This window comes from Colobus angolensis, unplaced genomic scaffold, assembly GCF_000951035.1.
Source record: "Colobus angolensis palliatus isolate OR3802 unplaced genomic scaffold, Cang.pa_1.0 Scaffold106, whole genome shotgun sequence".
In the NCBI taxonomy this organism is placed as follows: Eukaryota; Metazoa; Chordata; class Mammalia; order Primates; family Cercopithecidae; genus Colobus; species Colobus angolensis.
This window is the reverse complement of record NW_012111586.1, coordinates 1,087,488-1,103,796: the sequence shown is the minus strand read 5'-3', so window position 1 is coordinate 1,103,796 and position 16,309 is coordinate 1,087,488. Positions and strand designations below refer to the sequence as shown.

The following is a 16,309-nucleotide window of genomic DNA, read 5'->3' as shown; positions in this document are numbered from 1 at the left end:
TTTCACAATATTGATTCTTCCTATCCATGCACATGGAATGTTTTTCCATTTGTTTGTATCTTTTCTTATTTCCTTGAGCAGTGGTTTGTAGTTCTCCCTGAAGAGGTCCTTCACATTGCTTGTAAGTTTTATTCCTAAGTATTTTATTCTCTTTGCAGCAATTTTGAATGGGAATTCACTCATGATTTGGCTCTGTCTATTATTGCTGTATAGGAATGCTTGTGATTTTTGCATATTGATTTTGTATTCTGAGATTTTGCTGAAGTTGCTTATCACCTTAAGGAGTTTTTGGGCTGAGACGATGGGGTTTTCTAAATATACAATCATGTCACCTGCAAACAGAGATAATTTGACTTCCTCTCTTCCTATTTGAATATACTTTATTTCTTTCTCTTGCCTGATTGCCCTGGCCAGAACTTCCAATACTATGTTGAGTAGGAATAGTGACAGAGGGCATCCTTGTCTTGTGCTAGTTTTCAAAGGGAATGCTTCTGGCTTTTTCCTATTCAGTAAGATATTGGCTGTGGGTTTGTCATAAATATCTGTTTTTATTTTGAGATACGTTCCATCAATACCTAGTTTATTGAGTGTTTTTTTAGCAGGAAGGGATGTTGAATTTTATAAAAGGCCTTTTCTGCATCTTTTGAGATAATCTTATTGTTTTTGTCATTGGTTCTGCTTATGTGATAGATTACATTTATTGATTTGCGTATGTTGAACCATCCTTGCATCCCAGGAATGAAGCTGACTTCATCGTGATAGATAGGCTTTTTGATGTGCTGGTGGATTTGGTTTGCCAATATTTTATTGAGGAATTTTGCATCAATGTTCATCATGGATATTGGTCTGAATTTTTCTTTTTATGTTGTGTCTCTGCCAGGTTTTGGTATCAGGATGATGCTGGTCTCATAAAATGAGTTAGGGAGGAGTCCCTCTTTTTCTGTTGTTTGGAATAGATTAACATCTATTGTTAATATTGGAATAGTAACATCTCCTCTTTGTACCTCTGGTAGAATTTGGCTGTGAATACCTCTGGTCCTGGGCATTTTTTTTGTTGTTGTTGTTGTTGATAGGCTGTTAATTACTGCCTCAATTTCAGAACTTGTTATTGGTCTATTCAGGGCTTGAATTCTTCCTGGTTTAGTCTTGGGAGAGTCTATATGCCCAAGAATTTATCCATTCCTTCTAGATTTTCTAGTTTATTTTCATAGAGGTGTGTATCATATTCTGTGATGTAGTTTGTATTTCTGTGGGATCAGTGGTGATCTCTTTATCATTTTTTATTGTATCTATTTGATTCTTCTCTCTTTTCTTTTTTATTAGTCTGGCTAGTGGTCTATCTATTTTGTTAATCTTTTCAAAAAACCAACTCCTGCATTCACTGATTTTTTAAAGGGATTTTTGAGTGTCTATGTCCTTCAGTTCTGCTCTGATCTTAGTTATTTCTTATCTTCTGCTAGCTTTTGAATTTATTTGCTCTTGCTTCTCTAGTTCTTTTCATTGTGATGTTAGAGTGTCAATTTTAGATATTTCCTGCTTTCTTCTGTGGGCATTTAATGCTGTTAATTTCTCACTAAACACTGCTTTAGCTGTGTCCCAGAGAGTCTGGTACGTTGTGTCTTTGTTCTCATTGGTTTCAAAGAACTTATTTATTTCTGCCTTATTTGATTATGTACCCAGTAGTCATTCAGGAGCAGGTTGTTCATTTTCCATGCAGTTGTGTGGTTTTGAGTGAGTTTCTTAATCCTGAGTTCTAATTTGATAGCACTGTGGTCTGAGAGACTGTTACGATTTCTGTTTTTGTTCTGTTTTGTTTTGAGGAGTGTTTTACTTCCAATTATATGGTCAATTTCAGAAGAAGTGCTATGTAGTGCTGAGATGAATGTATATTCTCTTGATTTGGAGTGGAGAGTTCTGTAGATGTCTGTTAGGTCCACTTGGACCAGAGCTGAGTTCAAGTTCTGAATATCCTTGTTGATTTCCTGTCCCATTGACCTAATATTGACAGTAGGGTGTTAAAGTCTCCCACTAATATTAAGAACTTGCTTTATGAATCTGGGTGCTCTGGTATTGGGTGGATATATATTTAGGATAGTTAGCTCTTCTTGTTGCATTGATACCATTACCATCATGTATTGCCCTTCTTTGTCTTTTTTGATCTTTATTGGTTTAAAGTCTGTTTTATCAGAGACTAAGATAGCAACCTCTGTTCTTTTGTTTGTTTGTTTGTTTGTTTTTTGCTTTCTATTTGCTTGGTAAATATTCCTCCATCCCTTTATTTTGAGCGTATATGTGTCTTTGTGAGTGAGATGTGTCTCCTGAATACAGCACACCAATGGTCTTGACTCTCTATCAAATATGCCAGTCTGTATCTTTTAATTGGGGCATTGACCCATTTACATTTAAGGTTAATATTGTTATTATGAATTTGATCCCGTCATTAGGATGCTAGCTGGATATTTTGCCCGTTAGTTGATGCAGTTTCTTCATAGTGTTGAAGGTCTTCACATTTTGGCATGTGTTTACGGTGGCTGGTACTGGTTTTTCATTTCCATATTTAGTGCTTCCTTCAGGAACTCTTGTAAGGCAGGCCTCGTGATGAAAAAAAATCCCTCAGCATTTGTTTGTCTGTAAAGAATGTTATTTCTCCTTCACTTATGAAGCTTAGTTTGGCTGGATATGAAATTCTGGGTTGAAAATTCTTTTCTTTAAGAATATCCACTGGCCTCCACTCTCTTCTGGCTTGTAGGGTTTCTGCAGAGAGATCCACTATTAGTCTGATGGGCTTCCCTTTGTGGGTGAGCAGACCTTTCTCTCTGGCTGCCCTTAACATTTTTTCCTACCTTTCAACCTTGGAGACTCTGAAGATTATATGTCTTGGGGTTGCTCTTCTCCAGGAGTATCTTTGTGATGTTCTCTGTATTTCCTGAATTTGAATGTTGGCCTGTTTTGCTAGGTTGGGGAAGTTCTCCTGGATAATACCCTGAAGTGTGTTTTCCAACTTGGTTCCATTCTCCTGTTACTTTCAGGTACACTAATAAGACGTAGGTTTGGTCTTTTCATATAGTCCCATATTTCTTGGAGGCTTTGTTCTTTCCTTTTATTCTTTTTCCTCTAATCTTGTCTTCACATTTTATTTCAGTAAGTTGATCTTCAATCTCTGATATCCTTTCTTCTGCTTGATCGATTTGGCTATTGATACTTGTGTATGCTTCATGAAGTTCTCATGCTGTGTTTTTCAGCTCCATCAGGTCATTTATATTCTTCTCTAAACTGGCTATTCTAGCTAGCAATTCCTGTAACCTTTTATCAAGGTTCTTAGCTTCCTTGCATTGGGTTAGAACATGCTCCTTTAGCTTGGAGGAGTTTGTTATTACCCATCTTCTGAAGCCTGCTTCTGTCAACTCGTCAAACTGATTTTCCATCCAGTTTTGTGCCCTTGCTGGCGAGGAGTTGTGATCCTTTGGAGGTGAAGAGGCATTCTGGTTTTGGGGATTTTCAGCCTTTTTTCACTGGTTTTTCCTCATCTTCATGGGTTTACCTACCCTTGGTTTTTGATGTTGGTGACCTTCAGATGGTGTTTTTGTGTGGTCATCCTTTTTGTTGATGTTGATACTTTGCTTTCTGTTTGTTAGTTTTCCTTCTAACAGTCAGGCCCCTCTTCTGCAGGTCTGCTGGAGATTGCTGGAGGTCCATTCCAGACCCTGTTTGCCTGGGTATCACCAGCGGAGGCTGCACAACAGCAAAGATTGCTGCCTGCTCCTCTTGTGAAAGGGTTTTAACCACACATTCAATCTTTAAAATAGATATGTGTCTATTCAGGTTATCTATTTCTTTTCAATGAGCTTTGTTAGTTAATGTATTTCAATGAATTTGTCCATTTTATCTGTTTCTAATTTATTGAAATAAAGTTGTTCACTGCATTCCCTTATTCTTTTAATATCTATAGAATTTATACTGATATTACCCTTCTTATTGGAAATTCGTGTCTTCTATCTTTTTTCCTGATCAGTTGGGCTATAGCATTGTCAATATTATTTACCGTCTAAAAAAACTCCAAAAATATTAGCCTTTGGTTTTGTTGGTTTTATATATTGTTTTTCTATGTTCCACTTCATTGGTTTTGTAATATCTGCTATTTCATTTTTTCTTCTTATTTGAGTTTAATTGGGCCTTCTTTATCTAGTCTTAAGGTGGAAGCAGAGGTAATTGCTATGAGATCTTTTTTCTTTTTCTTTTTTTTTTTTTTTTTGACAGAGTCTCACACTTTTGCCCAGGCTGGAGTACAGTGGCGCGATCTCGGCTCACCACAAGCTCCGCCTCCTGGGTTCACGCCATTCTCCTGCCTCAGCCTCCCGGGTAGCTGGTACTACAGGCACCCGCTACCACACCCCGCTAATTTTTTGTATTTTTAGTAGAGACGGGGTTTCACTGTATTAGCCAGGATAATCTTGATCTCCTGACCTCGTGATCCACCTGCCTCAGCCTCCCAAAGTGCTTCTTTTTTTAATATAAACATTTAGTGCTATAAATTTCTCACTAAATACTGCTTTAACTATATCTCACGAATTTTGATATATTGTGTTTTCATTTTCATTGGCTCCAAATACTTTCTAATTTTTTGTTTTCCTTTGCCTCACAAGTTTTTAGATGTGTGCTTTAGTTTCCAATGTTTGGAGATTTACTAGATATATTTCTGTCATTGTTTTTCAGCTTTCAATGTCTGAAAAATTCTTTCTTTCACCTTGATATTTGAAAGATATTTTTTCTGGGTAAAATCTTCTTGTTTGACGGTTTTGTTTTCTTTCTTTCAGAACCTTAAAGACATTGTTCCAGGGTTTTTTTGCTTCCCTTGCCATTGACGAGAAGTTGGCTGTTATTCTGATCTTTGATTCTCTATATGTAATACTTTTTCTGGCTTCTTTTAAGACTAGCACTGGTTTCAAGCAATTTTCTTATGACAGGTCTTGTTAGAATTTTCTTCATATTTAGTTTTCATTTTTTCTTGGATGTATGGGCTTATAGTTTTAACTATATTTGGACAATTTTTAGCCATTATTTTTTCAAATATCTTTCTGGTTTTTTATTTTGATAATGTTTATTAAACATTTTAGGCCATTTGAAGTTGTCTCACATCTCACTGATGCTCTATTCACTTTTCAAAAGCCTTTTTTCTGTGTGTTCTGCTTTGGTTGGTTTTGTTATGTTTGTTAATCTTTTCTTCAGCAATGTCTAATCTACTGTTAATCTTACCCAGTGCATTTTTCATCTAACACATTATAGTTTTCATTTCTATATAGTTTTATAATTATATTTCAGTCTTAGACTTATATTTTTCATGTTTCTTGTTATTGTAGCTTCTTAAACATATGGAATATAGACATAATAACCATTTAATGTCCTTATCTACTTATTCTTATTGATCTGTGTATTTCTGAGTCAGTTTTAACCAAATTATTTTTCTCCTCATTATAGGTTGTATCATTTTGTTTTATGGCATTCCTGGTAATTTTTATTGGGTGTCAGACATTTGAATCTTACTTTGTTTATCCAACTGTGTTGGATATTTTATTTTTGATTCCTAATAAATACTCTTGAGCATTTTTCTGGAATGTAGTTAAGTTACTTGTAAACATTTTGACCCTTTTGAGTTTTGCTTTTAAGTTTTGTTATGTGAGAGCAGAGCAGCATTTAGTCTGGCTAGTGGGAACAGGAAGTATCTATGGCCCTATATGAGCTCTGAGGTTTGTTCCCTCTAATCCTTTCACTTTTCCCCCTGTACTCACTTGCTTCCTTCCTGCCCCATCCTCTGGCCATTTCCTCACACAAATGCACTGATCAATACTTAGCTGAAGACTTGGGTGGGACCCCGTGCAAATCTCTGGAGCTCTTTCTTTGTGCAGCTCTCATTTCCCCAGTGCTCTCCTCTGTGAACTCTTCAGAGAGCCACTTTGGTCTCCCTGAACTCTCAACTCTATCTCCTCAACCCATGGAGACCACTGGCCTCCTCCGTGTCCTCAGTACCCACAGCATAGCCTGGTCACTCTTTCTAAGCAGTAACTTGGGGAAATGGTAGCGTTGAACTCACTGGTTTCTCAAGTCTCATAGATCACTGTCTCTTACTGCTTGATGTCCAGTGTCTCAAATAATATTGTTTCACATTGTTTTAAAGATTTGTAGTTATTACAGATGTGTGTGTGGGGGGGGTGGTTAATTCTGATGCATGTTACTTCATCCTGGTTGGTAACAAAGTCTGAAACTGCTACTTCTATATTTTATAACTCTAACTCAACTCAATATTTTTTTTATACCAGGAAAGCTTACTACATTGTAGTGCTATCCAATTAGGTACCATTTTTAATAGAAAAAAAAAATGGGATCAAAACTACATGTCCAACAATAGGCTAACAATTCCTTGAAAATAATGGTTATAAAGGATATGTCAGTGGATGGTAAATTGCTTACTATGTAATATTAAGTCTTTAAAAAGGCATAATAATTAATCCATTAGAATTGGCCTGCAAAGAAGAACAGAAAACCCAACTAATACTGGTTCATATATACAGGAATTTTTTTTTCACATAACAAGAAGTATTGAGATAAATGACTAGTTGCGTTTGTTCACAGTTGAATAATGTTAGTGGGAGACCACTGTGAGTCTCAGTCTTTTTCTCATGATGTCAAGAGAGCTTGCCTAACTCCAGACATTACATCTGTATTCACAGTGGGGGAAAGACGGTCTGAGGAATGGGACTGTATCACAGTCACTCTATCTCTTATGTCAGGAAAACAAATTATATTCACAAAAACTCCTTAGAGGAGTTCTTAAGTCTCACTGGATGGGATCAGGTTCAATATCGCCCTTCAGGATGTGGGGTCTGGGCAAGGGAGAAACAGGGTTGTCATTTGGGCTTAGATTTTTTATGGTGGATTGACTGTCCCAAATAAATGTCAGCAAGAATATGGTTCTATTTGCAAGGAAGGGGACCAACCAACTAGAATCTGTCACAGTAAAGTTGAATCTAAAGTGTGATATCAACCAGGCAAGAGAAAAACAAACACTATCATTTTGGCATAGAAAAAAATTAGAGAAACATCAAGAAGTCAAAATAAAAATGTTCTTTACTGTATGGAACTAAAGCATGATTTTTTTCTTCTTTCTACTTTTCAGTGTTTGCTAATTTTCTTGATGAATATGGATTACTTTTGTAACTCAGTAGCAGACAGGAATCTAGTACGGGTGTAAATGAATGTACAGTGGACATCCCCTGGACTGAGAATCGAGATTTTCTCTTTCCTTGTCAGTGTCCATCACCTTGAAGCTCAGGTAGGGACCTCAGAAACAACTCAGGGTTCCTGGAGAGGCTGGGGTTCAACTTTGGGGAGTCATTCTGCAGGTGACCCAGTCATCAGAAGAGCTGAGGGCAGGCCCTCTCTCTAGGCTAGAGACCCAGGTGGTCCCAGTTTGTTATTCTCCCCACCTCGCAAGCAGAGTGCAGTCAAGGTACTTTAAAAAATCAGTCAGACCTAGATGAGATCTCAGCTACCTTGAACAGCTGGAGTAACAGCTTTGACTCAGAGTAAGTCATTTCACCTCTCTGATCTTCAATGTCCTCACTTATTAAGTGGAAATAATGTGTTTCTCTCACAGAGCACAGAGTTGTTGGAGAACTGAATGAAATGGTGCTTGTGAAGTGCCTGGCACACTAAAAGTGTTCAATAAATATCGGTCCCATTTATCTATTCCTTCCAGATTCCCAGGAGGGTATGTATTTAGCAAAAGCCCTAGAAGAAACTCCTGCCCTCACAGATTTCTGCTCTTAGGTCTAGAGTTTGTTTGGTCAACCACCTCCTACTCCTGGACATTTCCACATGTGACTCTGTCCTTCCCATCCAGGAGCCCTGGTGGCTCCTGTCTCTGGCCTGGCTTGTAGTGGATCATGACACTGGATTAAGTATTGATTAGGGGCACAGCCTGTGTGGTCAGACAAAACTGTGTGCATAATCCCAGCTCCACACAGGCTACTTGATGCTCCAAGTTTCCAGCTCTGTATCTGTAAAATTAAAACAATGCCACAAGGATGTAGTACATATTCAATGTCTGGTCTGTAATGACAACTTTAAAAACAAACAAAAACAAAAATGAATTGCAGGTATGATTGTGACATAGGGAACATGGGTCCATTTTAGAGAGGAAACAGGGGCTCTGGGAAGCTACATGACTTGTCCAGGTCACAGTGGCCAAGTCTGACTATAAATCCCTTAGCCTTATGCCACACCAATCACTTCCCCAGAGGTTGATTTTCAGAGCCCTTAGCTGCTGAGCAGAGGGTGTGGGGATCCCTGTGGCTGTCAGTGGGAAGTTTGTCTGCTGGGGCTGCTGCCTGACACTAGAGACATTATGTGGAGGCAAGGATCCATCTTGGGAATTACGGGTGGGATCAGAACAAGAAGGGCTTATTAAGAGGACAGAAGGTGACCCAAGAATCCCACATCCCTCCTAAGGAAAGACAGGAGTATGTAGACGTCACTGCATTGTAATATAGAACGGGGATTCTGGGGTAGAAAGGGGAGTGTTGTTAGAGGTGAGAGGGTGGAGCAGAGTATGGGAGCGTGGGGTGCCTTAGAGAACTTATCATTGAAGTCAGAAGGGACCGGTACTTATTTTGAGTTCAGTACAATAAAAGATTTTATGAAAGGCAGAGTCACGGCCACCTAAGCGGCCTTGAGCCTTGAGAGAGGGAACCTCCTGTCCCTGGAAGGATGTGAACAGCAGCTGCAGCATGCTTGCCGGGGAGGCTGCAGAGAAGTTAGGGGCTTGAGTATGGGCTGGATTTTTCAAGACTGCCTCCAGCCCCAAGGTTTGGTGAATTCCTGAGGTTATCCAGAGCAGATTTGTGGGTGTTGCTGAGGTGTCAGCGAGGGACTTGCAATCCAGAGCAGATGTCAGCAAGATTCAGAACCTGCTGGCTCAGGACTCCTGCCAGGTCTGGTTACCCTGAATGAAGACCCTTCCCAAACACTGAGGCTCTGTGGAGGACTGTGGCTGCCCTCCTCATCTGGGAGGGGAAGACCAGGGCTGAGGGTCCATGGGCTGGGACAGCATCTTACTCTGAAGGTAGCATTTGCTTGTGATGTTCAGGGAGGCTGCAGGTTTCAGGCAGCTTTGCAAGGTATGCTTCTGCAGGAGGGGCATGAGAATGTGGCAGCTGCTCCAGCCCAGTCGACAGGGGACCCTAGGGCCAACACTTGCTCCCTGGGGCCAGGCTCCAGGCTCCTCTCTGACCTTCTGATTCTGTTTTCAACTCTTTCCCGTCTACTGAGTCTCTTTCCTGCCGCCATGTCTCCTGTCTGCTCATTTGTGTACGTTGATTCTTTCCAACTCTGCCTCCGTGTCTCCATTCAGCCCAGCCTGTGTCTCTGGCTTGTACCCTGGTCCATTCTTGCTGCCCTGGGGTGGGGAGCTGCCACCTTAGCCCTCTCCACATTGCTCTATCTTTTGTCTCCTAGGATAGTGCTGGGCTCCTATAACTCACCCCTATCACCTGGTACAGCAGACCCCAGTCCCTTGGAGAAGGGTACTCCCCACTTACCCTTATGCCCCTGAACCAGCCCTCTATCCTCTTCCCAGACAGCTCTGAGGATTCCTGGGGCTGCCTGGACATGGCAGGAGGAGGACATGTGGGTAGGGCTAGCTCTAGCATTGCCCTCCTGGCCTCTGACCTTTCGTTGGGATGCCCATTGTTACCACATGCAGCCCAATATGAAGGAGATCATGGTATGAAGGGCTGGGGACCAGAGGTGGACACACAGATTTGGATAGAACCAGCCTATGGCCATTCCCCTGTGTGCAGAAGCAGCACCAGCAACAAGCCTGGTATTGTCTCCTCCCTGCATCTACTTGGCTTGATCAACTGTCTGCCCTGGCTTCACTCATCCTGCTTTTGGGTTATGCTTTCTGTTCCTTCTGACTCCTTCCATTCAGCTCCTACCTGGGAGGAGGCAGGGAATGAGCAGGCAAGTGAATGTGTAAGTGCTGTGGGGGGATGAGGACCTGTTTTCTAGCACGTCAGCCCAGCCATTCTTGCTATAGATGCTCAGGGAGGTGATGCTGCCTGTGATCATGAGTACAGGCTCTGCACAGCTGCGGCCCTCGGCAAGGGGTGTCACCTCTTTCCTTATCTGTAAAATGGGTATAGTAATGCTACTCACTGTACAGGGTGGCATGCATGGGTGTCCTGTTCAGCTCACAGGCAGGCTGCTACAGCTTTCCCTGCTTCCTGTAGCTGGTGTCTGCTCTGATTGGATGGTGCATATATTCATTAGTAGATCTTTCAGCTATCACCCAGTTATGGGGATAAAATAAAATAATGAATGTAAAGCACATGTTACTGTGCCTGGCACATAATAAACTGCTATCACTAGAATTATTAATATTAGCTGGGACAGGGACAGAGTAGAAAAATTCACAGCACTCAGCACCAGTTCTCCCAACGCCCCATCCACCATTGACTTGTGCCCTGGTTTCTCCTGAGGGGCTTCTCAGACACAGGTGATTCTTTCCTGACCTCCAGGGAAAGGAGAGAAAAGTATAGGGAGAGAGAGAAGGTAATAATTCCTTTCTCCTTTGTTCTGGCTTCCCAGGGTCTCCCAGTATGCAGATCACTCAGCAAACATTTATTGGGTCTTATGATGCACCAGGCTATGTATTACATTACAGGTTACAGAGGGCAGCAATAAAGCCATGCATAAAGTGGAGCTGTGCTGCTTGGTGAGGATGTGTCTGACCTGTAGACTTTTCTTTCTCCCTTTCTTTCCTTTCTCTTTTCTTTCTTCCTTTATTTCTCTCTCCCTTCCTTCCTTCCTTCCTTTCTTTTTTCTTTCTTTCTCTTTCTTTCTTTCTTTCTTTCTTTCTTTCTTTCTTTCTTTCTTTCTTTCTTTCTTTTTCTTTCTTTCTCTCCTTCCTTCCTTCTTTCTTTCTTCCTTTTCTTTCCCTCTTTCTTTCTTTCTTGCTTTCTTTCCTCCCCCTCCCCTTCCCTCCCCTCCCCTTCTTTCTTCCCCTCCCCCTTCTTCCCTCCCTTCCCCCTTCTTCCCTCCCCTCCCCTTTCTTCCCCTCCCCTCCTCTTCCCTCCTCTCCTCTTCTCTTTCTTTCAACAGGGTTTCACTTTGTTGCCCAGGCTGGAGAGCAGTGACACAACGATACCTCATTGCAACCTTGACCTCCAGAGCTCAAATGATCCTCTTGCCTTGCCCTGCCAAGTAGCTGGGACTACAGGCATGCACCACCTTGCCTGGCTATTATGTCTTTATTTTTTATGGAGATGAGGTTTCACTATATTGCCCAGGCTGGTCTCGAATTCCTGGGCTCAAGTGATCCTCCCACCTTGGCCTCCCAAAATGTTGGGATTACAGGGGTGAGCCACCATGCCTAGCTATGACCTGCAAAATTTCCCAGTTAGCTTGGGCTTGCCTTGAGCTAAGACTGAGCCTGAGGAGCTGACCAGTTGGGAGTCAGGAGTTCTGGATCCTAGTCTCAACTCTGACACAAATTCCCATTGTGACCTAGAAGACAGCTCCTTCCTACAGTAAATCCATCTCCACATCTCCTCTCTGGAGATGACCTCCAGGGCAGCTGGGATGCTTTCTATGTCAGCTCTAGAGCAGCAGATGATCTCTGTAAAGTGTGGAGCCCCTCAACCTTCCTTGGAGTCTGAGGACCAAAACTAAGTCTGGCTTTAAGAGTGAAGCTGGGGAATTGGCCTAAATTTGTTAGACTTCTCCCTGCAGACAAGGGAGCCAGGAAGAAGTGGCCCAATCAGATTTTTGTTTTAGGAAGAACATTCTGAAGGACAGGGCAGAGAATGGGTTGAGAAAGCGTCCAGTGGGAGGACTGAGATGAGACCAGGTGAGAGACAGATGCTGAGTGTCTGAGCTGATCATTGCAGTGGGATTGGAGAGAGACAAGATGGGTGGGAGAGGCATTTTGAAGGTGGCAGCGATGGAACCAGGGGACAGATAGGATGTAGAGACAGGAGCTGAAGGATTTTCCAAGTTGCTGACCTGTCTGACTGGACTGATCTGACAAATGACATTGATTACTGTGTGTGCATGCATGTGTGCATATGTGGGTGTGCATATGCACACGGTGTGTGCATGCATGGTTATATACACATGTGTGTATGTATATATACGTGTGTGTGTGTATATATATATTCATATATAACTATAATCAAACCAAAGCCAACACAAGACTCTTTTCCCCTAAGATTTGGCTTTTTTATCCTAAGAATCAAGGACAAAAAATTTCAGTAAGTTGATGACTCAGATTAGTTGAGCTCTGGCTAGCTCTGGTTTTGCTGCACATGGGAAACCCTACAGCTGCTGAAGAATGAATGAGATTCAGTTTCTTCTGTATATTCCCTCTCTGAGCCTCAGTTTCTCCACCTGTGATATGATGATAATAATCCCTCCCCTATACTTCTCACAGAGTCATCAGGAGCCTCAAAGTGAGAATGAATGTCAAAGCATTTTGCAAGGCACAGCTCAAAAGCTGAATTCTATATTTTTGGCCCAAATGGAGGCATAGAGGCTGGGCTCATCATGGTGGATGATGTCACTCCTGGGTCTCCCTCACATGGGCTTTCTGCTTACAATGTCTGAGAGTCAGGCAGTTTTTTCCCAAATGCTTTGTAGAGACTATTGTACACCCTCAGAAGAGTTAGGGAGAAGTGATGGGGGCTCTGGGGTTCAGGAAACCAAGGTCCTGGTTGTAGAACGGCATCTGCAGGCATACTTCACTGGTTTATGGACAGCTTGTCCCAACTGATCACGGCCTGCCTTCACGGTTTGACCAGGTTAAACACTCTTTAACACCAGAGCCTAAATAAAAATCCCATTCATTGGCTTCATGTAAATAATAAATAGTGAAAAATGGCAGCACATTTCCCCATACAATGCCCAAGGTGGAATAGTCCAACCTCTTTGGGCTGCTTCTCCACAAGAAGAATGTGGCTTTCAAAGTAGGTATTTTGAATACTATTTTATAGCTGAGGAAATAGAGGCCTAGAAAAGGGAACTAACAGTCCAGGTCACACAGCAAGTCAAGTCAAAGTCAGAATCCAAGCAGCACCAGCTGTCTCTAAACCCCATGCCCATTCCACCCTGTCATGTGGTTTCTCTCCCTTCAGGACCACCTGGCCCCAGCACCATTATCTTTTGTTCAGAGGAAGAAACTGAGGCCAACCTAGGGAGACAACGTGACCTGCAAAAGCTCTTTGGTGAAAGGTAGATTTTAATGAAAATAGTTGTCTGTCAGCTACGTGACGTCTATCAGATTAACATCAATGTAGGTCCTGGAAAGATGCCTAGCACAGAGGAGAGTCAAACTGTGCAGTCCTTTTGACCAAAATTCATAAACAATCTAATGGATTGAGTGCAGGCACAGGTTCCTGTGAAGACTCGTTCATGGTGCTCCGAAGGAGAGCAAGCAAACTGGGGAATATGTAGGTTGAGATCAGACAAATTGGTACCAGGAGAAGGAGAAACACGGAGGACATCAAGATAGCTCCATTTCCTAAGGGCTGATGATGCATATGACATCTCTTCAGAGAGGGTGCCCTTTCCCTGTTTCCATGGAGAAACTGAGGCTCAGAGAGACAGAGCTAGGGGTCAGCAAGAAGACGCAAGTGTTAACAGAATGTTGACTTTTGTGGGGAGAAGGAACAGAGGGTAGACACCTGGGGCGTTGAAAATTGATGCTGGGCATCAAGGATGATGGAGTGACTTCTCAAGACATCTACTTGCACAGCTTGGACCTGAATACCGGTCTTGTATATGTAGAACCATGCAGAAATGCAGTTAAGATTTATTGAACACATATCACGTGTTAGGCCTTCTTGTGTGATAATTTCCGTGCCAAACTATTATTCAATCTTCACAGCAAACCTGAAACAGAGAGACAATTATTCTCATTTTGCACTTCTGGAAGCCATCTCAAAGAGGTTGGGGGAAGGGTAAATGGCTTGTTCAAGGTCATTCTCTCAGCAAATTATACTGGCCGGATTTAGAAGTCAGTGTTTTTTCTACTACACTGTGGCCTGAGATCGAGTGGGTGGGTAGTCAGAGAGTTGTCTTGGCCTGTAGACAGACTGAGGGTAAAATTAAAGTGATAAAAAAAAATAGATATCTTCAAAGGATAATGTGGGTATTCTCATTGTTACAGGCCTCTGAAATTTTCCAACTTGCATAGAGTCAATACACCGATATTTATCTCAAAACGCTTGGTGGCATGAAGGAAATCCAAGTGCCTCACTAAGGAAAGAAGGATGCTAAGGGGAATTAGAGACCGGCTAGTTCAATGCTTTCATTTCACAGCTGGAGAAACTGAGGCTGAGACGGGTAAGTGTTGGTGGTTTGGAGGTACAGCCAGTGCTAGATGTGACTCCTCTTCATAAATCTCCTGGGAGTGGTGGCAGTGGACAAGAGCAGGTAAAATTGGTGGTATTGTTGGGGATTATCATGTTTCAGCTGAACTGGGCATTGACCATTACCCAACCCCACCAGCGACCCCAGCTCGAGTGCAAACCTTAGCTAGTTCCCTGTCTGAATTGGTGCCTTTCTTTTTCATTGAGAGGTGGAACATAATGCAGGAGCCCAACCAGTCCTTTGTGACTGAATTCATCCTTCTGGGCTTCTCCCTCAGCCCCAGGACCACTCCTCTGCTCTTCTTGGCCTTTCTGATGATCTACCTGTTGATTATTCTGGGCAATGGCTTGATTGCCATCCTCATTTGCCTGGATTCACACCTTCATACTCCCATGTACTTCTTTATTGGCATCTTGTCCATGTTGGACCTGGGCTACACGACTACAACTGTGCCCCAGATGTTGGCACATCTGGCCAGTGAGAAGAAGACAATCCCTTTCACGAGCTGTGTGGCCCAAATGTACATTTTCTTGGTGCTAGGCATCACTGAGTCCTGGCTCTTTGCCATCATGTCTATAGACAGGTATGTGGCCATCTGCCACCCACTCAGGTACAAGGTCATCATGAGCCCTTGGCTCTGTGGGGTAATGGTCATTTTTTGTGGACTCTGGGGTGTCATCTCTGCCCTTGTCTACACAGTCTTTGCCATGCACCTGCCATACTGTGGCCCCAACAGAATCAACCACTTCTTCTGTGAAATCCCTGCAGTCTTAAAGCTAGCTTGTGCAGATACCTCAGTCAATGACCGAGTAGATTTCATTCTTGGTTTCAGTGTCATCCTGATCCCACTTTCCCTCATTCTTGTAATTTATTTCAACATTTTCATTGCCATCTTAAAGATACATTAAGCACAGGGGCAACTAAAGGCGTTCTCCACCTGTGCCTCCCATATCACTGTGGTCACCATGTTCTCTGTGCCAGCCATGGTCATGTACATGAAGCCTGGCTCTAAGGCCTCCTTGGAAGAGGACAAGAAGCTGGCTCTATTCTACAATGTCATCTCTGCCTTCCTCAACCCCATCATCTACAGCCTCCGGAACAAGGATGTGAAGAGGGCTGTCCTCAGGGTGACAGGCTGGGGCAGGGCCTTATAATGAGTCCCTGGAGTGATAACTGGGGGTCAGAGAAATAAGACTCATGGTGCACAATCACTGCCCCACACACTCATCACATGACCAGCAGCACCAGAGGACACTCCCACTCAGCTCCCAATCTCAACTCCACACAGGTCTGTGGGAGACAGTTCACTGTTTGGCAGACCAGACCCTGAAATGTCTTCCGGGGACACCAGGCATGGTGTTCAGCCACTTCACATGTACTATTTCAATTAACCATCAGGACAATCCTTTGAAATAAATACTATTATTATCACTGGTTTCTAGAAGAGGATGTAGGCACACAAAGCTTAGATAACCTGCTCTTTGGGTACATAATAGGTGTATATTAAAAAAAAAAAGATAACTTGCCCAAGGTCACTCTGCTAATTAGCAGTAGATTTGGGACTGGAGCCCAAGACTGATTCTAGTGTCCATGCTCTTAACCATTATCCTGTCTTTGGTGTAAAGTAATGGATCCATGTTTAGTGCTCAATGAAAGTGCATTCTATTCCTGCCCCCTTTCCCCACTGTAATGCCATTTCAAGTGACACAGACTAAGACTGGAAGAGAAGTACATGTGAGGAAGATAATTTGAGAACTGTTCATGTGTTCTTTATTTAATTTTTCCTCCTTTCCATTTAACTTTGTGCATTTCAGTTAACATATTGCCAAAGAGAGGATTGTGGTTGTGGTGGGGTGGACAACCTGGGTAGAAGCCCTCAAGGAGT

At 42.5% G+C, this 16,309-nt stretch overlaps 1 protein-coding gene across 1 annotated transcript; it reads left to right on the top strand.

Annotated features, from left to right (window-relative positions):
* Window positions 1–14,642: 14,642 nt before the first annotated feature.
* On the top strand, window positions 14,643–15,578 carry LOC105515323 (olfactory receptor 13-like). The gene is given in 1 exon segment (XM_011947114.1): window positions 14,643–15,578. A coding segment is annotated over 1 exon segment (936 nt).
* The last annotated feature ends 731 nt before the right edge of the window (window positions 15,579–16,309 follow it).